The following is a 25,125-nucleotide window of genomic DNA, read 5'->3' on the forward strand; positions in this document are numbered from 1 at the left end:
GGGATTCAGTGAAATAATTCATTTACACAGAAAAATAATTTCAGAGAGAATAATGGGAACATCAAAGAGTGAAAGGCAGAATCCTGCACAGCCTGACACCTTCTCTTACTACATTGCTCACAAACAGACCCTTTTTTTCTTAACATTTCAGCATGCTGAAATTTCAGAGAGATGAGCAACATTTTCACAGTCCTTCCTCACTGCTATTTCCCAAGGTCCAGTAAGCTTGACACTGGAAATGTTCATTCATTCAAATGACAAGAGCACGAATTTGTCAAGGTTAACATTGAACAAGCCATATTTTCCTTGCCTCAGTACTATACATTTAAAAGGTTTCTCCAACCCTCCAATTTTTTTTAACATTGTAATATTGTTGAAATGTCAGATGGACATAGTAATAGGAGTTCAAGAAACACTTTTCTTGTGAGTTTAAGGCTTTTACATACATATTTTCTTTCCAGTTCTAATGCATTCTTTTTGGCTCTGGCAGAGTAATTTCTAGTAAGGAAAGAGTTTTTAAGAAGGTTTCCTTCAACACTTGGATACAAGGTACATTATTCTATCCTTTTTCCTCAGAGCAGTTACTTGAGGTATGGCTTAAGAAAGAGTAAGTGGGCAGATTCCCAGCTGGTAAGAATTATTGGCTCCACTTGTACTGAAATCAGAAGGATTTCTGCCATGTCAGGAATTGTCTTTGTAGACTTCCTAAACTTTTCCTGCTTTTCAGAAATAGAGCTGCTAGAGTGTCACAGTGTGAATGCGTTTTGGTATTTCACTCTTGAAAGCCTCAGATCTGACCACAAGATTTCCAGATGGCAGTTCAAGCTCTGAAACATTTATTCTTATACAATAAAACTATAGAGCTTGTGCGCAGGAGAGACTACAGCTCTGTAGATCTGATGATATGAACAGGCACCTCAAATCCTGGCTTCAGACCGCTGGAATTCCACTGACCTACTCCAGAGTGGTGAGAAACCACAGAGGGATGTCACAATCAGCCTGTCCATGCAAGCCACCTTAACAAGGCTGAAACACAAGTGAGGTGTGAGAGCCAGTGCTGATACCAGCAATGAGGGTGTGCCATACAGGATGACATGAGAATACACACATGCACTGACCATGCTCATCTGCACCTCACTCCTATTGCTGCAGCCAGGAGGAATACCAGGAAATGAGAAATATCAGTCATTGCTCCTGCCCCAAACTGTGCTCTAAGAACTATTTAGGACCTACACAGGCCTTTGGAGTGCTAGGCTCTGACATAAACCAAAGAGACACTGAAGAGCGACACCAAAGACAGTCTCTTCTTCCACTCTGCAGCCAGTACCAGAGGCAGCCTGCCCTGAGGCTCGAGGCAGCTGTGAGCATAGATGGCAAATAGCTGCAAACCTTTTTGGCAGCTGTCTGTGCTCAGAAGTGGTGCCAACATCTGATTAGGAATCTGCACCCTTGTGAATTGATTGTTTTTTCATGGTAGATAAAAGCAGGTCTTAGGAGGTATTATCTAGGAATTTCAAAAGGGGTCATCCCTCAGTTTGGCACCAAATAATGAGCCAGATTTTAAGAGTAGCTCAACACAATGCATGAACACCTGAAAGTCTGATCCCATGTGCATGAAGGACCTAAAGATCTAAATTCAATAGAGTAGAATAGAATAGAATTAACCAGGTTGGAAAAGACCTTGGAGATCATTGAGTCCAACCTATCATCCAACACTATCTAATCAACTAAACCATGGCACTAATGCCCCATCCAGTCTCTTCTTAAACACCTCCAGTGATGGTGACTCCACCACCTCCCTGGGCAGCCCATTCCAACAGCCAATCACTCTTTCTATGAAGAACTTCTTCCTAACATCCAGCCTAAACCTCCCCTGGCACAGCTTGAGACTGTGTCCTCTTGTTCTGGTGCTGGTTGCCTGAGAGAAGAGAGCAACCCCCACCTGGCTACAACCTCCCTTCAGGAGTTGTAGACAGCAAGAAGGTCTCCCCTGAGCCTGCTCTTCTCCAGGCTAAGCAACCCCAGCTCCCTCAGCCTCTCCTCATAGGGCTTGTGCTCCAAACCCCTTCCCAGCTTTGTTGCCCTTCTCTGGACACATTCCAGCAAGTCAACATCTAAACAGAGGACCCCAGAACTAGACACAGGACTCAAGGTGTGGCCTAACCAGTGCTGAGTACAAGGGCAGAATGACTTCCCTGCTCCTGCTGGCCACACTATTCCTGATACAGGCCAGGATGCCAGTGGCCTTCAAACTGGTGAAGTCTGGTACAGAGCAGAGAGTACTCATATTTCTAATTAGTGTCAAGATCTCCTAAGGACCATTTCATAGAATAAATTTAAGCAAGCCTCTAAAATACAGTGGCTAATCTCTGATTCATGTTCACACTTACAGTTTGTATAATCCATAACAATTGTGCCTACATCTCTGCCTGTATCTACTGTACAGGAAAAATACACATGGCTTGTTTAGAGAAAAAAAACAAAGTTAATAGTAGTAAGAAAGTTTAGGGGAAAAAACCAAACAACAGATAGAGCATCCCTGCTTTTAAAATATGACTGAATATAAAAATTAAGGATCAAAACACTACAAAATGAAGTAGTTCATCAATGAAACTACGTACCAGAAAGATGAACTGAAGAGTGGGTGTATATTTGAGATTTTTAAAGCACTGGTATTAATTCAAGGTACCATTACTTTGGCAGTCTGGTTTCCATGCTTCTAATGCAGTAAAATGGAGTTTAATTCATTATGTTGGAAATGCCCTTGTAATGTGCACAGGACACAGACAAATCACTGCTCCTCCCTGCACCCAGACATCAGCTAGTGACTAATGAAACATGGCTTGCTCACATCCAGAGGAAGAAATGAGCATGAATGCGATCTAAAAATGCTAAAAATACAGAAATACTCAAGTCTGTCAATATTACATTATTAAAGATTTAATGACAAAGGAAACTTTTCCTTTTAGTTTGTCCTTATCAAGAGAGATACTCAGATGGTAATTTAGGAGTTAAGGCACTAATGGACTCTTCAGTTTCACTGAGCACCTACGTGCTGATTTTATCTTGCAATACAGTATTTCACATTCTCAGCGAAGTCAACAGAGATTTAGTCAATAGTGTCATGGCCTTTGGATGAGGATTTGAATCTTACCAGTATCCAAACCATCATTAAAGAAGATAGGTCATTTGGGAAACAAAGGAGAGCATTAGTAAAATTCAATACTATAAGATGAAGCTGGTTCAGTAGGTGTTTTATGATTCATTATGAATAATCACTTATTCTAATTACCACCCCTTTCTTCTATGTGCAGTAGGAGTATACAAAACATACAAAGTATATCACAGGAAAATGTATTTTTTTCTTAGCAGATGGCAACAGAAAGTATCCTTTGAATAAAGAATGTGTAGTTTAAAATTATTAGCAAATTACACTGTCCTGATCTAATCCAAACACCTTAAATGTTGCCAAGTGGAGTACTTATTGCACAACTATTTTTAAGTAAAATAGACATAATTCCATATTAGTTCATCTCTACTACACTTAAATAATAGTAGCAAAACCACAGTTAAAAACATAAATCAGGTTTTATATATATTGAATGTAATAATTGGTTAAATTAATCCTTTTTCCATTCTTGTTTCCTACGCACACAGTTTTTCATAGCTATCCTTTGTTTCTAAGTCTGTATTTGTTTCTAAGTCTTAAGAAAACAAAAATGAACTGCATACTTAGCTCCATTAGTGCAGCAAGAACATTACATATCTGTAATAATGATAGTTATATTTCTACAGTGCTTTAGAATTTCAGTGGAATCCTACCAAAACACAAAGCAGCCCTCTAAATCTTTGAATCATTTAATTTTATGCATTCTTATGGTATTTCGTTTGGGAGTTATGGAGTGTGAAATATGTACCATGATGAGAAAATTATGTAGCACACCTGTTGTTAGTGCATATTGTATTTAAGCAGAGCTTGCAGTGGCTACTGTTGTATTCCACTGTGAAATCCAAACTGGGGAGGCTTTAAAAGCTGACTTGATGATATGAACTTGTACTTTCATATGTAACATGTGGCTTGTCCTTAACATACCCCATGCTGTGGCGATGTTAGAAAAATTCCATGCTAATTTTTACTATCATAACATCAATGAATTTTCCATTTAGAAAGGGAACTTGAATGAAGGGCTCTTGACTTACATACACTAAATATAGATAGAAAAAATAACTAACTTTTTAAAACTTCAAAGCCAGAAATATGTCAGGCAAACATCAGTAACTCAGAGTTTTCACAAAGTTCACAATCTAGAATAAAAGCTGCCTCTAACCAGTCTCTGTACTTGACCATATATGTTAAGCTGCTAGTACATCTTGCTAATACATTTAGCAAACAGAGCAGGCTAAAATGGCATCCAACAGGTTAAGCAGTGTCATAGGTTAAATGTAACTGCATGGAATAAACAAGCCTATCTTTTTAGAAGCTTGAAGCACAGAGCAAGTTTGGAAATTAATGTACCAATGCTATTTTGTATTGTGGAACTCCTTCCTTTTTACTTAAGCTTATTCCCACTCTGAATGCACACAATAATAGGAAAAAAAAAACATGAAAAAACATTCTTGTACTTAATGAGTCTGCCCACATACTTGCTTAGGGTTTCAAATGCCATATTGGATTCCTGCCACCACAAGTATCATCACTGATAATAGAAATCTATGCATAAAATAAAGAGAAATCCACGGTTCACCCAGTGTCAGCTGCATATTTTTGTCTACAAAATAAGCAGTAAAATCTTGCTTTTGTTGTTAAGGCCTGTCACAGCAGCATGGTCTCCTGGTTTTCCTGACACATGCTTATTCTGAAATTCTGTCTTTGCTCTTCAGAACAATGCTTATATATTTCTTAAAAACTTAGAATATATTGCTCTCTGCAGACAAAATCATACATAAATACTTCACCAAAGATCACTTGTGGCTTTCCTAAAGATTATTTCTCATTTGATTTACTGGTTTTGGTATTGCTGAGGCAATTTATTATCATTATAATAACGGAGAAAGATCACTTTTATGTTTGGTATCTGAAAGATTGTATATTGAAAAGTGTGTCACAAAACAATGTTTGTGTAGATACAGAAAGCCTTTCAGTGCTTTTCTTTGGAACCTCTCAAGGCTAGTTAACATACTTGGATATATGAAATTCCAGCAGCAGGGGGTAATTTTACCCTAAAAACATTCTCATTTGCATCAGACCTAGAAGCCTATTGAGCTTCAGTTAATGTTTTCTTTTTGTATGAGAGCAAATTGGTAAGAATTTAGGTGTTGAAATAAGGGACTACAGTTTGACAAGAAGGGAGATCACCAAAACACAAATTACAGATGGAGAAAGTCTAACTCCTTGATAAAATACTGTTCTCCACTGAACCTCTAGATGTGCTTTGGTTGCTTTATTTGTAAATGTGGTGAGGGATACTGCCCTATCTGCTCTCATACAGCATGCCACAAGCTATAACAATTTTGTGTGATGTTCCTTTATCAGTCTGAGTTAGATTTAGATCAGCAAATCATTTTGGCAAATGTTTTCTTTTCAAACTGCAAGTTTTATAGTTTACCCTAATCAGAAAAGAGCACGTCAGGGTTCCCCTGTGTTACAGACTGGTGTTCTTGAGGGCTAAGAAAAGCTCCTTCAGACATTTTGCTCAAGGGATAACACAAAGCATCTTGGAGGTCTACACATTGCATCTGTGATTTACACACCTACAAATTTAAGTCCCTGTGACTAGAAATGGCTTGCAGAGAGCCACTGCTGTGGATGACATCCCATCCAATGATTCTCAGCACTCTCCCAAACATCTGCTTATCTGAAAGCCTCCTTCCAGAGCTGGCTGGCTATCAGATATTTAGTCTAATTCTTTCAGGTATTATGTTGCTGCTAATCACTCAAAACTGTAAGCCATACACCTTAGGGAGGTTACATGGAGTTTCTTCAGAGGAGGGTTGTTTCCTTTTCTTCTCTTATCACTGACTTAGGTCAACAGTAGGCTCTCATGAATGCCTTGTATCTGTAATGTTTCTTCAACATATATTTGGAGGTGCAAACAAGGCAGGTAAGAAATATGGTTTATAATGTATTATTATTACATGCTGATGATTTAATGTTGTCTTTCTGTCTTCTCAGATGTTAGTGGTGAGGGAGGACATAACAGAAGTAGACAGCAGGTACCAGTTTACTGAGACAATGCAAGACAGGAAATAATAACATCAGCATTTGTTCTTGAAAGTATCAAAAATTTTGTGTTCCTTACTAGATCTCTATCTTGATTCCTGAGACACAGAAGCATTGTTGCAATCTCTCACTGCTACAAGACTGGATGCTCTTTCTTGGGACAGGTTCTTATTGAAAGCAATTATGCACCTTTGGTAGCCTTGACCTGGAGAAAGCACTCCAGCAGGGCTACCGCCTGAAATCTTCTTGGAATGGCAAATGGTGTAAAATCCACCATCTCACTTCTTAGTAGGTGCTCTACTAAGAACACAACACATGGATAAAGTTTAATGTAATACTTTAAACTTACTAGATCTCAAACATGTTTTCAATTTATGTGATTACCTTTTTATCTGTTCACAGAGCCCTTGATATTGTCATAACTTTTACGGCAGTTTCCATTACAGCTGAAATAATTAGCAGATCTCCCTCAAGCCACCAGTCCCAATTCCTGAGTAAGTAAATATCACTACAGATAATGTGACACCTGGTTTATATTTATCTGCTTACTGAGAAGAAAAAGACAGACTTTGATCTGGAGCTGGAACTTTCCAGATTTGCAGATCAAGAGTACCCTGACAATCAGATGGATACAAAGGAAAAAATGCTAAGTAAGAAAATAAGCAGGTCAGCTGCAGGAGTTTCAAAACTTCACCTACAATTTGCTGATCTTGGTCTTGAGTCTGCCTGCTTTCTGAAGAACCTGGGGGCACAAGGCAGGACTAGTAGCTGGCTTCTGTCAGGTGGGAATTATGCTGCTGCTCAGCATATAACAACCCAGTTATTTAATTATATTTTGGACTGCTGACAAACTGATTCCTAACTGTGTGAGATGACTTTTAGCTTTCATTTCAAACCCTCAAATACTCACTTTCTGAAATACTTTAATATTTTGTATATCTGATTGTTCCAAAGCAATGCAACTTCACTTTTAACCTTCTGCATTCTGACATCACCATGTCTAACAACGACTGAACTACAGGTCAGACTCTAATGCCAGATATTCCATCTCCTTTTGTCAGGTGCTAGGGCAATTAATTGTTCTCTTTTTCTTCCCATATATAATAATGTCGTTGGTGCAATTTACCCCTTCCTGCTAAGCTGCACAACTGTTTCCATCTGAGCGTGTTCAGCTACACTCTATCCCTTATGCCAGGGCAGAGCTGTCAGGTTACTGGAAGAGCTAATATCAATGCAACTATAACAAAGTAGTTATTATTTAAATTGACCTTCTGAGAATTCAGTGGATTGTGTTGCAGCATTCAAGACAAAATTTTTGACATAAAATTAAACAATGTGGATGGTCCAGAAGCAACAAATAAAACTAATCTAGCCAGAGAAATACAAGGAGAAAATAGGTGCCTCAAGCATCCTCCATGATTTGTTCCGGGGTTGATAAAGTAGAATTTTTATGATGGAAATAAAATGGCAATGAAAATATAGTTTAAGATCAGAGATACTATAAATCTTATTATAAGAAATACTATTTTATACTTTCCTAACTATGAAAATTTTATTACTTATTTAATCAAATAAATCCACTCAATAAATGTTGCTACTTGCCACTTTTAAAGAGTTTTCACTGAAGATTCTCTGAATGCTTCATAAAGAAACTGCAACAGCAACTTTCTGGGTGAAAAGTGAAAGCAAGGCTTCATCCATGGGAACAATGCAGCTAACAAACATGCTGAATTTATGTAAACAGAGCTACATAATATGAAAAAATTATGGTGAAATCTGTCAGAAGGCAAAGTCTGACCCTGTGTCATCCTCAGTAACTTTACACAAGTCATCATTTTGGTAAAAGGATGACATGCATCAGAATCAGGCCCAATGTCATTAGCTATATTTTCAGGTATGAGTGGAAAAAGAGGGCTAACTAGAATAAAAAGATCTCTGAAAATATCCATGTCCTAAAACTGAGAAGTCTATACCCACTAATAAGGTCAAAACAAGCCTATGAGATGCTATACCTGAGAAAGAAGTGGAAAACCACTGTTATTTGGTGATTTTAGTAGTTTAAAGTTTCTCTGATAAAAAAACTGCATAATTTAGGAAAGATAAAGCTAAGACAGAAGTAGAGTGGTATAGACATCCACATTCAAAATATTTCATCGCTGCTATACAAGGCCATGGGCAAAGCAGAAGTGCTAAGTTTCATCTAAGGCTCTTTATGCCTACTCTTGTATCCTCTCTACAGATCTGTCTTATCCTTTCAGCAACCTTTTGTATATCAGCTCCACAGATTTTGCTGTTCATTTACAATCAGTTTTGCTCTACTAATTTTTAAACCTTAGTCTATTATTCCAAAGTACTTGTCTCACTTGCAAATGAAATATGAGGTGGCTCACCAAAACAGAGTTCCTGGTTTTCTTTCCCAAACCTCTCTTGCTATGAGAGGCAAAATTTAATCTTGTTTTATCAACTACATTAACTGAGGAAAATGAAGGCTGCTTGGGCAGAACCTGCTCTTCTGTGCTAGGTTTTAACTAAAACTATTGCTCTTCTTCAGATGGTGCTGAGACAGAGACACTTTTCCAGTGCTTTATCATCTAAAAAAAGCTATTTCAGAGCTGAATGAAATATTCTTTAAAATAAAGTGATCAAGCTTCTCCTTATTTGTCTACCCTAATAGTGGCTCTGTAAATTGCCACTATTCAGCAAGAAAGTAAGTACACAGTAAGATAAGGTAGCCCTAAAAATCACCTACAATATCAAAGAGGTACACAAAACCACCCAACTTCAGTTATCTGTTTCTCCTCCTTACATTTTGCATTAAAGAGTGCATTGCTTAATCTTTTCAAGATAGGAGTGACACATCCTCTGTTTCACTCCCTACACACAGCAAGCATGTCAATATTCCTAGTAGCAAAGAACTAACAGGGCAGTATAGACAACCACATGCCCTAAGAAAACATGGTTCTTTCTTTTAAAATATTATTAGGCCCTTTGATTTCCTAAGTACTTACGCTGACTGTAAATGCATGAAATAGTATTTTCACACTGAAGGATTCCTGAAGTGGTCATGAAAACAGTATCACAGTATCACTAAGGTTGGAAGAGACCTCACAGATTATCAAGTCCAACCTGTCACCACAGACCTCATGACTAGACCATGGCACCAAGTGCCACGTCCAATCCCCTCTTGAACACCTCCAGGGACGGTGACTCCACCACCTCCCGGGGCAGCACATTCCAGCAGCTAACAACTCTCTCTGTGAAGAACTTTCTCCTCACCTCGAGCCTAAACTTCCCCTGGCGCAGCTTGAGACTGTGTCCCCTTGTTCTGGTGCTGGTTGTGTGGGAGAAGAGACCAACCCCTTCCTGGCTACAACCACCTTTCAGGTAGTTGTAGTGAGCAATGAGGTCACCCCCGAGCCTCCTCTTCTCCAGGCAAAACAATCCTAGCTGCCTCAGCCTCTCCTCATAGGGCTGTGCTCAAGGCCTCTCCCCAGCCTTGTTGCCCTTCTCTGGACATGTTCAAGTGTCTCGATGTCCTTCTTAAACTGAGGGGCCCAGAACTGGACACAGGACTCAAGGTGCGGCCTAACCAACGCAGAGTACAGGGGCACAATGACCTCCCTGCTCCTGCTGGCCACACTATTCCTAATGCAGGCCAGGATGCCGTTGGCCTTCTTGGCCACCTGGGCACACTGCTGGCTCATGTTTAGGCCACATGACTTTTTTTACAACTGGTAGAGATCAGTTTTCGTTCTGAATTGTCTGAGAAGCATGAGGAAAAAAACCACAGTGCAACCAGTATAGTATCTGGTTCATTACTCTGCAGTCAAATTAAAAACACTTGTATCAATCTCTCCATTGAAACAAAAGTGTGAATCATCTGATTTCTAAGAAGACACACAAATCAGGTATTATTTGCTTAAACCCACATATAGAAAAACAAATACAGTATTATTTGCTTAAACCCAAATACAGAAAAAAAATACAGTCGTGGTGAATGTCATTGTTAAAATTGTTTATAAATAGATCTATGTTTCTGTTGAAATCTGAGATGTCAAGAATGTTTATGGCTTAAAAACAAGCTTACTTTTTAATATAAGAATCTTCTAATGTCAATTACAGAATAACATTAAGATAACAGAAGTTGATATGCAGCAAAAAAGTCACAAATATTATTTATATTTAGCTTATATCCTCTTCTGCAGCAATCTTCAAAATTTATAGTTGTAGTGAGTGTGAATACTCCTAGGATGAGATCAGCATTCAATAGAATTGAACTGTATTTTATCAGACAGCACAGGAAAGGTGAAATTAACACCATGTTGTCCTTGTTCCTCTCCCCTGTCAGCAGTTCTTGCCCATTCACTTTGATTAGGGTAATGATTTAACCAGAATGTCCTCAGCCACGTATTTAGTACTCTGCTGTAGAATGACAGATTTAAATAAATATTTAGCTCCTGCCCTAAGTCTGGGATGTGTGCATTTCCAAGAAGACATAATCCAAATTGTGCTTCAATTCTATGCAGGCACACAGCACTATTTGCTTAATTTCAGTCCAAGGAAAACACCTTTCTTCAGGTTTTACATCTCAGATTGCAAGATCACAGACTACACACCCTTCACTCAAGTCTGGAGAAACAGTTAGAGGATAAAGAAATTTCTGGAAAGTCATAAATCTAATGGATTGATGGGTTTTGTTGGTAAAACATGGCACAGAAGTTTCTAATTTTTTGATATATATGACAACTTGCTCCCTGCCCTTTTTTCCCTGGGAGGGGTTAAAATCTGTTCATAGCAAAAGCAGGGATATAACAGCAAATTTTGTTCTTGTCTGGGAGATGTGCACTTTGCAAATATCTAAATTCTCTTTTTTCCTCAGCCAATAAAGACAAAGAAAGTGAAAAGGGGATAAAAAAATCTATACACATTAGTTCCTGCCAAACTGTGCAGGAATAATGATGTAGAACAGTTCAAATCCTTCAGGAAAACCTGCGAGATCATTAGGTTCTTTCTTCCACTTGATGTAGGTTCATCTCTTTCAACTTCTTTCATGATGATGACATAATCCAGTTTCAAGGAACTTGCTAAAGCACTGATCCCATTTTTCAGATGGTATCTAACACATCTACCACATTTGCAGAATAACCAGGGTTTTTTGTTGGCATGCAAGGAATTGGCAAAAAAAGCTCTATCTGTAATAATAAGCAATGAACGACTTCGAGAAAGGAAGGAAGAAGGGGGAAAGGAGGGAAGGAATAAAGGAGGGAAGGAAGGGAGGAAGGAAGGAAAGAAAAGAAAAACCAAAACCAAAACAGGAAGAGATCAGTCCTATGCAGGAGTCTATCAAGGAAGAACAAATAGGAAAAAGCAGAGGGTAAGGGAGAAGAAATCAGAAAGGATAAGGTTCTCACCTAACAATAGCTAAATGGGCACAAGAGACAGAACAAGAACTTGAGGATAAGAACCCAAATCCCTCTGCCTGTGCTTCAGAGCTTCGTAGTAAGTAAGTATAGCTATTTGCTCTCACTGTGGAGATTCCTTGCCTTTAAGCACCAGCTGGTGAGTTTTCTCAATCAATGGCCCAAACAGACAAGAGCTAGCAGTCCTCAGATGCCAAGCAATAGTGTAAGGGGCAAATTTTACTTTGAGATACAGATGCACCGTATCAGAGGATTTAAATAAGACACATTTAATACCATTTACCTAGCTGACATGACCCAAAGTTTTCCTCCAAAATGAATGCATTTTTCTCTAATACAAAATAACATACATTGCTAAAAACAGAATTGGCCCTATTGTTAGCAACCTGCACAGTTGTGGTTATTTCTCATTTATTGTTTCTCTAGCTCATGGTCAGATTTGTCAGAACATTTGCAATGCAATTCTACTTCTATAAGAAAATGACAAAGCAATTGGTTCATTCACAATTATGGACTATGCCAAATGAAAAGGGACACTGAAACACCTCTTATTATTCCAGAAGGCAAAGGAGTGGGAGATGGGTCAATTGGTTTCTCAGCTGCATCCTCCCATTAAAAAAAAAAAAGAAAAAAAAAATCACTCTAAGCCTGTGAAGATGTACTTAAGTCCTTGTAACACATATGGCAAAAGTTAAATAAATGGGCTGTCTTCTCACAGGAAATTACACTGTTCACCATCAAGCAGAATGCTAAGGAACCTGAGCTTCACCCCTGCAGAGGGATAATGAACCCATATCATTCCATTTATCATAGTGAAGAAGCACCTAAAAAGTAAGCTGCTCTGCAGGTGTGCTGCTCTCTCCACATTTGCACATAATAGGTAGTCATAGTTCATTGGCATACACTTTCACTTTCAATATTATCAGATTATAGATAACAGAAATTCTTCTAAATCTATCAGCTGTCATTTCCTGCTTATTGACAGAACTTTAAAAAGAAGAACATGGTTTTATAATACTGAGAATAAAAAGCTCATAGTTCTCCTTCTGCAAAGGCCTTTTCCTACCTGAAGAAGCAGATCAGAAGCTGGTTTGACTTTCTGCTGGAAGAGTACACTTAATGTTCGATTCTGCTGTTCCAAATCAAAAACTCTTGTCTTCAGCTTGATACATTCCTCCCTCAGATCCTGCAGCACATGGAAAATAGGAAGATTAGAAAGCAAGTAATAGAAGCACTTAAAAAGCTCTAAGTAATGTTGGATACTAAGACAAAATACATACACAACGTTCAAAATAGTACACCTCAGAGAAATGCACTACTTAATTTTCCCTGGTTGTTTGATCATTGCAAAACAACATTTAAAACACTCCTGTACTGAGAAACAGCAGCTACCTGACATACCCTTCTGGAGCTTTCTGTTAGTGTAAAAAGTGACTTTGCTAGCTATGTATTTCATTTTGTAGCCGACGCAAAGCAGACAGCAGCAATTAAGATTTTAATATTGTAGTAAGCATAAGCTAAGGAGAAAGTATAAGCTATACCAAACCAGGAAGGAGTTCAAGTGGTACTGTGCCTTCAAGGTACTCTTCAGATGACTGATTCACTTCCTGCTTTTTCTGAAATAACCAAGTCAGCATTGCTGGCTGGCATATTGTGGATGGTCTATATCTTCCCCACTGCAACTTGCCACTGTAGAACTGGCTAGACTATGGTATGGGGCTGGTGCACCAGACATGTGGTAGCATGATCTTGTCTGAGACTTCCAACTTGAGGTACCAAGAAGCCTTAAAACAGGCTATTAGAAGCGTAAGTGGAATGTAAACCAGGATATTACTGTTAAAACTGAAAGATGCAGGTCTTCTAGCCAAGGCCGAATCAGGTTCATGGTGAACAATCCCTTAATGGCTTTCACACGCAGCAAACTGTATCTATCTATCTATCTATCTATCTATCTATCTATCTAACTTCAAATTAAGATGCACTTTTCTTTACCACAGGATTCTATCAAAAAGAAGACTTTGGAGATAGAAAAGGATGTGACACCCAGTCTTTCAATATAATTGGTGTAGTTGTCCGTTGTGAGGTGTGAGAGCTTCAGAGGTTAGGAATAGTAGTCTCCTAATAAAGACCAAATATAATAAGCTGTAGACATATTTAGCTTTATTTAAAATCAAATATTTAAATCTCAAAAATACTTTCCCATATTCCTTCAAATTTAGGACAGTTGCTGCCCTGTGGTATTGCCTAGCTGATATTATTTTCTACCATATGAAGGAGGAGAAACAGGCCTCTGGATCCCCATATGCTGTCCTGTCAATATCATTATCAGCATGATGACTTTGGCTTTATGAGAAAACAACTCAGAGGAGGATGCAGCTTAAATTCTTGCATAGAGTTGCTCTAGAGCAACTCCATTATAACCAGCACTGAGTTACAATAGGTGAACACACAAGTAAGCTCATCTTGAGACTTTCAGAAAATTGTAAACATCTTTTTATACATATAGTATGTATCAAACTTTGTGATACCGCAGGCTATTTTTCTCTTGATAGTTTCTTTCTATTTGTTTCAGGTGCTTGTTCAAGTAAAATTGCTGGAGCCTTCCAACATGTCTCCCCAAAAAATCTTGAGTTTGATGTTTTGTAAAGCCCTAAAGCTTTGATTCCTATCAGTGAGATCTCTTATCTCTGGTCTTGCAGAAGGCAATCTCTATTAGGAAACCGCAAGCATCAATACCTATCTGCCTTTCAGAAATAATCAGAGAACTTAGAGTCTGTTATAAGAGTGTTTAACATTTCAACACTACTAAGTGCACTGAAAGGGGAAAATGATTCACAGAAACTAACAACATAGAAAAAAAATTAAATCTTAGCAATACCGCTGCTCAAAACCTTCCTAACCTACAGTTTTAAACCTGCAAGATTTATGTTTCCAACTTTAGACTTTCTGTAAAAAGTGAAATATAAGACAGTAGATTACTTGCCCAGATGCTATAAACTGTGCCAGTGGTAATACCACACGCAGCCCAGAGGACAAATGAGGCACATAAAGGTAGCAGTAGTATGGTAAAATAAAGTTTGAGTGTAGAAAACTGAAGCTCTAGAATTACCAATTAATACAACTACCAAATATCTGAAGCATATAATTCCTCTCCCATGGGCAAAATGACCAGCTATTAGGTTAGTAATATCCCATACACCTACGGTACTCCTTTGGCCTCATCCTGTGATACCTGAGCATCTCTATTACTTTTTCTCTTCAGTATGAGACTCGCTTTCCCCAAAATGGGATTAAATGCTTTTATTAGAGGTGCCAGAAATACACTGCTCTTCCTCTGAAGATGCTTCATCTGTTTTAACTTTTAATTAACTTCTTTATTTCATTGATGAAAATGAAATTACCTTCATATAGAATCCAGAGTGAAAACCCCCAAACTCTTCTGAATACACTGCTGTGGAGAAGGGTAATATGCAAAGAGCAGATACTCAAACCATAAAATCATTTCATCAAGTGGTGTAACTCAAATTTCAAACTGCTGATCCAGGTTTCACATGGAAAAAAAAAATCCAGTACCCAGAACTCATATCTTCTCATGCAATACGAGAAGTCTTTGGGTGGGGGGAGAAAGGATGGATGGTTCCAGTAAACATCACAGCATATAGGTTTGTCACATATAATTTTGTTGGCTTTCTGACTTACATTTCCCAGAGGTAAAATTTTCTATTAGTAAGGCTAGAAAATCCATATAATTTTGCTACATAGAATTGTGAAATTTTGCTGTGTGGCTAATTCAGCACAAATCTCAATTTAATACAGTTTCTCCGTAGTCAGAGTTGGTTTTTTTTTTCCAAGAAAAAAAGCCTTTCATATTAGAGAAATTCTATATGTATAGTAACAAATTTTATACTTGAAAAGTGCACATTTAAGACTGCAATTCCATATCAAGGTTTCAGTGACATTGATAAATCACTCAAGCTTTGCTCACTCAATTTGTGTCACCAGAATCTCTCTGCGGAATCACAGCCTTTCCACATACTGGCAAGTACACAGTGCTTTATTCGTTACATTACAGCATGTACTTAATTTAACCAAAAATTAGTCCTTGAGGGACAATTTCAAATTCACAGCGAAGCCTACGCGGTGTGCGTTGCTGTGCAAAATCACTCTTCTCCGTTTTCTGAAAGCTCTCTGCTTTTCTTCCTCTCACTATGCCCCAGAGGTGTGTTATCTCTCTGTGGCATGACTGGCTCTGTCTTACTGCTTAGCTGCCCGATGGTAGATTTATCTGTTTACTGCTTACTATTAGGATTCCAGTATCTACCTACTTGGGACTGGTGTGAGGAGTCCAATTTCCTCTTTATTGTATGCTATTGTGCTCCTGTCTTTTCTTATAAAAAGACTTCTATGAATGGTGTCAGGAGCACTCTTACAGTTAATATTCATTAGCATTTAGAAGAGTACCCTCTTTCCTCTTTCTATGGATATTAAATTACCTATTATTACTCAGTAATAGGTAAGCAGCTGTTAAATCCCATCAATGCTACGTAAATTACTTTATTAAATGTATTCAACTCTGGGTGTATTGTATCCATATGAACTCCTTGGTTCCTATGGGTTTGGGAGGATTCATTATTGAGAAAGTATGTAGTCATCAAAATATGTGACACCTTTGCAAAGGGGCTCAGGAAGATCCTCTCTTAATTTGGGAAACAACCATAATATTCCCAAACTAGAGATTAATATATTGAGATTAAACCCTCTGGTAAATATTTAATCACATATGGGTTTATATTACAAAATGTGGATGAGGTTTTTATAGATGTTAAACAGAGAAAATGCCTCCATTTCCATTTAAGCTGTATTCAAACACAGATTTGGGATTTTTTTTTTAAAGATAGCTGAAGTTATGATTCTAAAAGGTGTTGCAGTAACAGCTCTGCAGAGAGCAGTCCCCTGATGATGCACAGACCATATAGCACATCTGTATACAGAGTACAGGAAGAGTAATTCAGCGCATTGTAAAGCAAAATCCCTCTTCTAGAGTAAAAGCCTTTGTTGAGAATCAAAAAATCACAGGATTGAACAATGATACTTTCAACCTTCACCTGTGGTAACAGCTGCATGGATGTTCATGGATTCACCCTGCCGTCAGGTGAATGTTATTACTTCTAAATTATTGATACTATCTGGGGCCACAGAAGTGTGTTACCTATGAATGGTCAGCTGCACCCTCCAGAGTCTTGCATTACTCATCTACCACTTACCTGGACATCTCCATCTTCAGGGCAGGATACCAAGAAGAGACTTGCTGGGGTCAGAACATTTTCCTGTGCAGCTTTTAATCTATCCAGAATGTCAAAAAATCGATCCAGAAAAGGTCTGCCCAGTAAGGAGCTGAGAAGGGTATCTGGCCTTCTCCTTGATAGCCAAATGCAACCTTCTGCACTTATTTATCATTTACTTAGGTGCAGATGTTAATGGATGTAGACACTTGTCTATCCTGCTGTCAAGGCACAATCCCCACTTGTAGGAGTTTAGTCAGCAGACATGGAGGTCATCTTGTTCATGTGTGAGCTCTGCAGCAGCCACTTTGTAGCCATGCCTGCATCCAGCCTCCTTCCTCCTTGATCCTGAGCTGAGTCCTGACCCTTTCGCTTGGCTTTGCTTGGACCTGACTCCTCCACATGGACTTATCCAGTGAACTCACCAAGGCTGCCAATGATCACTGTCTCCAGACCTGACACTGACACTCGGTAGCCACCATTCTACCTGCCCTGACACCACCCTCAGTCCCTGCTTGCCCCATTTGTAGATGGCACTCTGAATCATAGGTTGGAAAAGACCTCAAGGATCATCAAGTCCAACCCGTCACCCAAGACCTCATGACTAATAAACCATGGCACCAAGTGCCACGTCCAATCCCCTCTTGAACACCTCCAGGGATGATGACTCCACCACCTCCCTGGGCAGCACATTCCAACATATTCTGCTGTTCGTTATGGATGATGTCCATAATGAAGGCTTTGGAGTCAGACTTCAAAAATCTATTCCAGTATTTCTCTAGAAAACATATGGGTGTGTGGCAAAGATTTCTGATTATCTTGACTTGGTGTTTCTTGATGCATTTAAAGAATATTATTTCTTGTCCTGTCATTCAGTGTAGACAAAAGAGTTTATATTCTTCTTTGCACTATCTGCTCTAAAAGACTGTATTTATGTCTCTTTCACGCTTGTCTTTTTAAAGCTAAATGATCCAAAGCATTTTAATAATGTCACATTCATCAAGTGGTCTAGATCTCACAAAGGATCATTTCATGAATATTGAAGGGTTCATTGCTTATTGTTACAGATCTTTATATATCGTCTTCTCCCCACCTCCTCCCTGCCAAATGACAATATGGAATCACATTCAACTCAAAGAGCACATTTTGGTGGAATTGTCCTACCAGTTATTCCCAACCCTCTCTGGGCAGCTGATTATTTTTGCTTATATGTATTACCTTGTTTTGTTCTCTGTTTAATTTCATCTTACTTCTTTTTTTCCAGATACTTATTCATTTGAACAATTTTTAGTTTTACTTCTCCCACTAGGTTCTGCCAGAAACAACCACACTTCATGTCCAGCCATTTGCAATGTGAACAGCAACTTCGGACATGGCTTGATCCAGAACAGACCTTTACAGAAGCCATAGTGAATCTTTCCATCCTACCAGGCCACACCTTGAGTACTGTGTCCAGTTCTGGGCCCCTCAGTTTAAGAAGGATGTTGACTTGCTGGAACGAGTCCAGAGAAGAGCAACAAAGTTGGTGAGGGGTTTGGAGCATAAGCCCTACGAGGAGAGGCTGAGGGAGCTGGGGTTGCTTAGCCTGGAGAAAAGGAGACTCAGGGGTGACCTTATTACTCTCTACAACTACCTGAAGGGAGGTTGTAGACAGACGGATGTTGGTCTCTTCTCCCAGGCAGCCAGTACCAGGACAAGAGGACACAGTCTCAGGCTGCGCCAGGGGAGGTTCAGGCTAGATGTTAGGAAAAAGTTCTATACAGAAAGAGTGATTGCCCATTGGAATGGGCTGCCTGGGGAGGTGGTGGAGTCACCATCATTGGAGGTTTTCAGGAGAAGACTTGATGGGGTGCTTGGTGCCGTGGGTTAGATGTTTGGGTGGTGTTGGATTGGTTGATGGGTTGGACACGATGATCTTGAAGGTCTCTTCCAACCTGGTTTATTCTATGTATTCTATGTACAAGAATTTTGCCTGTGCAGTACTTCCCAGGAAGCACATCAAAAGGTTGAGACAAAATACGAGTTCCCTGTTGCTGGTCCTGAGCCCACAAGTAGAGCAGCTGAATCCTAATTCTATACATGGAGCCTTCTCTTTTACCGAGGAAAGCACAAGCCCACATCAAGAAGTCTTTCCATCCACTGAATATGAATGGGCATGCCAGCGATTGGCATGCATTGTTATTTATCTCTTTTATGTTCCATGGGAATGGACTGGGAGAGCATTACGGATGGGGAATGGAAAAACATCACCATCTGGAGGAAGGATTTTCAGATGTTGTCTCAACATAGTTACACAATAAAACCTAGATATGGGTGCTATATGATCAAGCCTTGAAGATGTACAGTCTCACTGGACCAGAAAAAATTTAATTTTGGGCCTGATATGTGGCAGCCTTGATATCTAAATGAACATCATTTAAGAAAGGTATACTACAGATCTCTCAATGAACAATGAACATCTGCAAGCTTTAAGTTATACCACAGTGCCCAAATCACAACTTACCTTTTGAGTAAGTAGAGCCTGAACAACTTGATTAGCTACCTGAAATAAATAAATAAAATAGTTTAAGTATGTTCATGCAATCATGTGTGTTTATGCATATCTATACCTTCTTGGCATATCTATACCAATTCTAATATTTTCATTACTTACTAGTATTTCCATCAGATAATACTGGTAAGAACATATGAAATGCATGTTAACTACTTCTGTGCTAGTCCTCATTATAAACCAATGTGTATTATATGAATTCCAGTATGACATGATAGGAATGTGGGAAACTTTTGTTATCTCTTCTTTGGACTAGATTAAACTTTTGCAGTTCCATATGCAGCTTCTGTGCATCAGCATGGATTGCCTGCATTCACTAGCACTCATTTTTACCAGCTGAGGATGGAATCCTGAATGTTTTCATGAAGTTTAATTGTTTCTTGATTCAATATTGACAAAACGGTACATCTATCATGGCAGGCAGAAAACATAAAGTGCCACAGAAAATTAAAGTACCTGCTGTCATCAGAGTGTGGTTGGAAGGCATTCACACCACACAGCATAATTGACTTGAATGAGATTACACACCATTGATTAGTAGAACTATATATTCAACAGGGAATTTTTGAAGTTATTTATTTTATACATCCCTTCTAATTTATATTTACCGGCAGGTACAGGGGCAGGGAAGGGGAAGAAGGAAGGATGGAATGAGGGACTGAGATAAGATTTTCTGTGGATGATTTTTTAGCTTTTATGTTTCTAATGTAATTTAAAACTATATAAGCATATATCATCCATCATACAATGTGTTTGCCTATTTCTCTACTCTTGCATTTAGGCAGATAAACTAAAGATCTCACTCTGTGGAAAAAGACAGGAGCTATGATTTCTTGTTTGGTTTTGGCTTTCAGAAATTACAGTAAAAGCACAGGCAGATACCACCAAATCTGCATTGATTCTTTTTAGCTCTTGGCAAATTAAAGAAAAAAACTCCACACCATTGATGTGAAATGAGTTGTGAGGAAAGTCAAAGCTAATTTATTTCTGTGAATAATTCAGTTCAGCTAGATCCAAAAGTTGCATTTGATTCATACTCTTATAAAATTGCCTAGTATCATTTTTCCCTCCAAACTGGTCCCTAACTTAAGGCAGCCCCTGGAACAATGGTGCCATAAAATGGCTCCATACATGATTTAACACAAGACATGGACTAATATTAGAATAGCAATAACCAACAGAAGTAAATATGTTACATTTTTGAAAAATCATGTGCATTGCCCTACAGGTTTTCAGGATCTACATCTGACTGTGTTCCTTCTGGCATGTACTTTTAAAGTCTGTTTGCTCTACCTGAAAATTGAACAAACCATACTGAATACATTATTTCTTTACTTTCTGACACAGAGTTACTTTACCAAGGGAGAACTTAAAGGTTCTTTGAAGGGTGTACTAGTCACTCACAACAGCATAGCCTACAAAATTATTCCTATAGCCTCACACATTGCATGGAGGAGTGTAAATGGCATAATCTTCCAAATGGGAAAAAACAACTTGACAATGCATATGTGACAGATTTTCCAGTTTTGAGTGTATGAAGTTAGGTATCTAAAAGGAAAGTACCTGTGAGTTATCCATACAGAGATATACAACTAATTTCTTTACAGAATGTGGTTATTTTATTCTAGTATCTAGCAACTTGGCAAACTGTGTTGCTATTACAATTCAAAGATTTTCAGTAGGAACAGAGGTGGGAAGCCTTTCATGAAGTGTACCACAGTTACTAGAATTAATTTAGCAGTCAGTAAGTGAAATCATATCCAAACTTTTGCATTTCAAATAAGGTTGCAATTCCACTCCTACAGCAGATGGAAATAAATTGCTAAGCTAACAAATCTACTTCATTTTCAATTACAGGTATGAAGAGAAACCATGGATCTGAATGAACAGCATAACACAGCACTGTGAAACTAATTGTCACAACTACCAAAAACTGAGGAAACTGAGAACAGAAGGCTGAAGAACTGACTCCTGAGAAGCAGAATATATGAAAATCCCACTGATATGAGGCAGACCTGCAGCTCAGTCCCAGGAAAAAGCAGGTTGTAAAATGGCAGTTAACCAAGGTGAAACAAGAAATAGAATAGAGACGGCGGGTTCCGTAGTCTATTAGGTAGCAGGTGATACTGCTTGTCTTTACACTGCCTGTCTTTCCTTTCAACTTCATAGCCAAGATATTTGATGAGGTTTCTTTTCATGTATTGCCATAAAAGAGATTCAGCTTAACTTCTTCCTTACACAGTTATGTTTACATATACATGTTATAAAGTGGTCTTCATATAAAAAGTACAAAGAAAAAAGAATGAATCAAAGAGAAGTCTCTATTGTAACATCTATGACACCTTTCACAAATACTGAGATGTTACACAGCTGCCTTTAATGTATGAATTCATACACAGAGAAACATTTCAAGCATACTAAAAATGCCTTACATTCTACTCAAATCTTAAAAATATGATGCCTTTTAAAGATAACTTCGTATTTTTGATTAGCTAATTCTCAGAACGTCGGCATAACTATAACCTACCCTAAGTTGCACATTTTCTGCATGTAAGTATGGTGAAGCTTGACAGAAATCTCAGCTGGCACAGTGATGTGAATAAACATGACATTACCACTTACCAGTAAACTGACAGCTGAATTCCAGGATAGGAAACAAGGATTAACCATGTTAACCTCAAACCCCAAAGGTACAAGAAGACAATCCTGGTTTTTACATTATATTTTACAGAGACAGAAGGATACACCTATGGAGTACTTCTGAAATTAAATGAGCTCTTTTCTTATTTTTCAAGTACTGGAAGATTTCAATGACACTTTCTTCCAAATACTCTTCTGAAGTTGTTTGTATGTACTCTTCAGAGATGAGCAATTACTTTAAAAAACAGTGAATACTTATTAAAATTCATAAAGGGCTCAATTCAGCTTTGACCCATAATCTTTATGAACATTTCGTTGTCATTGAATTTACCCACAGAAATGACTACAGAATATGCAGTTTTAAGTCACAGGTACAACCAGTCATGTACCATTAAATGTGGGACATTATATGAATGAAAACAACTGTGTAAAATAATTGCTTGGGGAAAAAAAAAAGAAAAAAGAAGAGAAAATAATGGCAGGCATAGCTTTAAAAACTCAGCTCCTGTTTGTTTCTGTCAACTTCTTTCATCTGCAGCTTAATGGCCACCAACACCTCAGCAGAAAGTATACTATGCATAGCAAGTGTCCTTATGTTGCTGTAGAGGCCTGAGGGACCAAGCGGGGACACTATTGGCAGAGGGGCCAGATTAAATGATGCTTGAGTGTGCTGAGCAGTTTGCCTTTGCCGAGGGGAGAGAAGCTGCACTCTGAGGATGCTCAATGATGAGTGAAAGATGGCAGCATTCTCCCAATAGTTATCAAATGATGTTCCCAACATTCATTACCTCAAGGGCCTGTCAAGCATTCTAAATATGTAACTACCCAGTATGGCTAGGTATTAGCTTTGGAGGAAAGCACTCCTCCTCGTGCATCAGCCCAGAAGTTCAATACACTCATGACTAATTGGACTCCAGAGGCAAAATTAAAATAAAGGTCATAGTAGGCACTCAAATATTTGGTGGCAGGCCTAGCTGTCTTGGGCTTGGGTGTGATCACAGCCTTCTGCTATCAAGAATGTCTCTTTAAGCCCAACACATCTCTTTGGGGCAAAATGGTGCTGCAGCACAGATACCTAGCTGTACATGTTATATGTGTTTCCAAAAGCTGCTGAAGGAGTCCTGAAGCTGAAACTAGGGATGGTCTGAAGAGATTTTCACCTTCAGAAAGTGGGGTTAGTGTGAGTTGTAAGCAGAGGAAGCATCAGATTACAAGGAAGAAATTTTCAAGTGCAAGACTTTTTTTTTTTTTTTTTTAAATAAAAATATTTATGGAAAGCATTTTATTTGCTTAAGCTCTCCAGTAAGAATCTAAAAATCCCTGTTTGGAAAAGACTGCCACAACACATCACCAGATGACTCTGTTTGGAAGCAAAAGTTCTCACAATCATTGATTGTGTTACGCACTAATTACGTTTATGTCTCATCTCATGTTCTCTTTATTGTTACTACAACAAGACAGTGAGAATGTGTGATTACATAGGAAGCTCCACCATGAGAATGTGCTCAGGAAGATGCCAACCTGTAGAAATGGCAGTTCTTGAATATGGCTTTGTTGCTTGAGTCACTGGCAAGAACTTCTTCACCTCAGTGATCAGAATGATTAGGTCCAAGTTTGTGTCAGCTAAAACAAGTATGGTTACAGAACCACTATCAAAACATTGTGGGGGCTGAAAGGGGAGGAAGAAGAAAAAAAATGATACTGTGCCATGGGGAAGGAAAAGAGAGATCGCTGCACACAAAAGGAAGATAAGCAAACAAAAAAATAAAGCTGGGGAGCACAAAACCACTTATGATGAGAAGCAGTATCTCCTGAAAAAGTTGACACAGTAGGAGAAGAGGGGCACAGCTGTGATAATATGGAAGAACAGAAAAACAGCTAACAAAATGTTAAAGATAATAATGTTCAGCGTATAGTTTGATATAATTATTTGTTCTCTAAACAAAAACAGCATGTAAGAAACACATCCCTGGCTCAGAAACCCATCATGTTACTACAAGCACAATAAAAACCTATCTTCTGTCCTTATAATCTGTGTGGAGTGTTTTTGTGGAAGGGGCAGTTATGGTGCTTTACTCATTTCCAAAATTAATTATGTGGGCAGATTCTGTCCTAGACAAACAGAAAATAATTTTAAGCTAAGCTCTGTAATTTAAACTAAAGTTAGTAATTATATGGTAATTTAATCCCTATGACTAAAGTATCCAAATATCTTTCAAGTGTGCACTGAATGCAGTAACTCAGGCCAATGCAGAACAAGGCTCTGCTGGTATCTCAGAGCCACAGAACAGGCAGAACATAAGTGAACGGGAAAGTGTATCTGCAAGCATTTTATTCAAGCTCCCCAATAAAAACATGCTACAATGGCAAATGTACAATTTGCTGATTAAAATCTGCAGTAAACTGGAGGCTTCTTGTACTAGAGCTGCATTGCTCATGCCAGTAACACTTTAGCAAATGCTGATTTAAAATTTAAAAATCTGGTATGAATTGCCATCTGCTCTCTGTGGTTTGCACACTGAAGCATTCTTTTCTCAATGGTACACCTTAGAAGCCGGTGTAGTTTTTGTTCTGTTTGCATGTTAGCTGTGCATTCTTATTATGGAATGGCTAAATGATTTAGACTAAGTAACTCTTCAAGCTACTAAAAGTCTTAAAACTATTTTAAAGCTCTTGTGTATGCTGAACAGCTTTATTTCAGGAGAAAGGGGAGGAAGAAGTAAGGATCAGGATAGGTAAATAGAAAGTTGCATGCAATAGGAGATTGCATGGCTGGAGTGCTCAGAGAGGAACTGATGGGTGAATTACATTGTAAGGTCTGATCAGAAGCTGAGCTGTGTAGCAGGAGTTAGCCAAGGGCTAGGAAAAACACAGCATAAAAAGCTGTGTATGTAACCCTAAGGGGAAGCTGAGAGACTCAAATCCCTTGTTACAGAAAACACTGCACAAGGAAGTTGAGGATCTTTGGATGGAAGAAGCCACAGCCACCTGTGTTCCACTCTACAGGAAAGA

The 25,125-nt window shown here is 38.6% G+C and overlaps 1 protein-coding gene across 10 annotated transcripts in view; it reads right to left on the reverse strand.

Moving 5' to 3' along the window:
- The window catches only part of NCKAP5 (NCK associated protein 5), a 257,106-nt gene that overhangs the window by 79,990 nt on the left and 151,991 nt on the right, over positions 1 to 25,125 (reverse strand). For all 10 annotated transcript variants that reach the window (XM_054176887.1, XM_054176890.1, XM_054176884.1 and 7 more), the window contains 2 exons: positions 19,426 to 19,464; positions 12,707 to 12,826 (listed from right to left, as the gene is read on the reverse strand). In XM_054176887.1, the coding sequence (XP_054032862.1) occupies positions 12,707 to 12,826; positions 19,426 to 19,464 (159 nt within the window). The remainder of the gene's footprint in view (positions 1 to 12,706; positions 12,827 to 19,425; positions 19,465 to 25,125) is intronic.

This window comes from Dryobates pubescens, chromosome 2 (assembly GCF_014839835.1).
Source record: "Dryobates pubescens isolate bDryPub1 chromosome 2, bDryPub1.pri, whole genome shotgun sequence".
Classification (NCBI taxonomy): Eukaryota; Metazoa; Chordata; class Aves; order Piciformes; family Picidae; genus Dryobates; species Dryobates pubescens.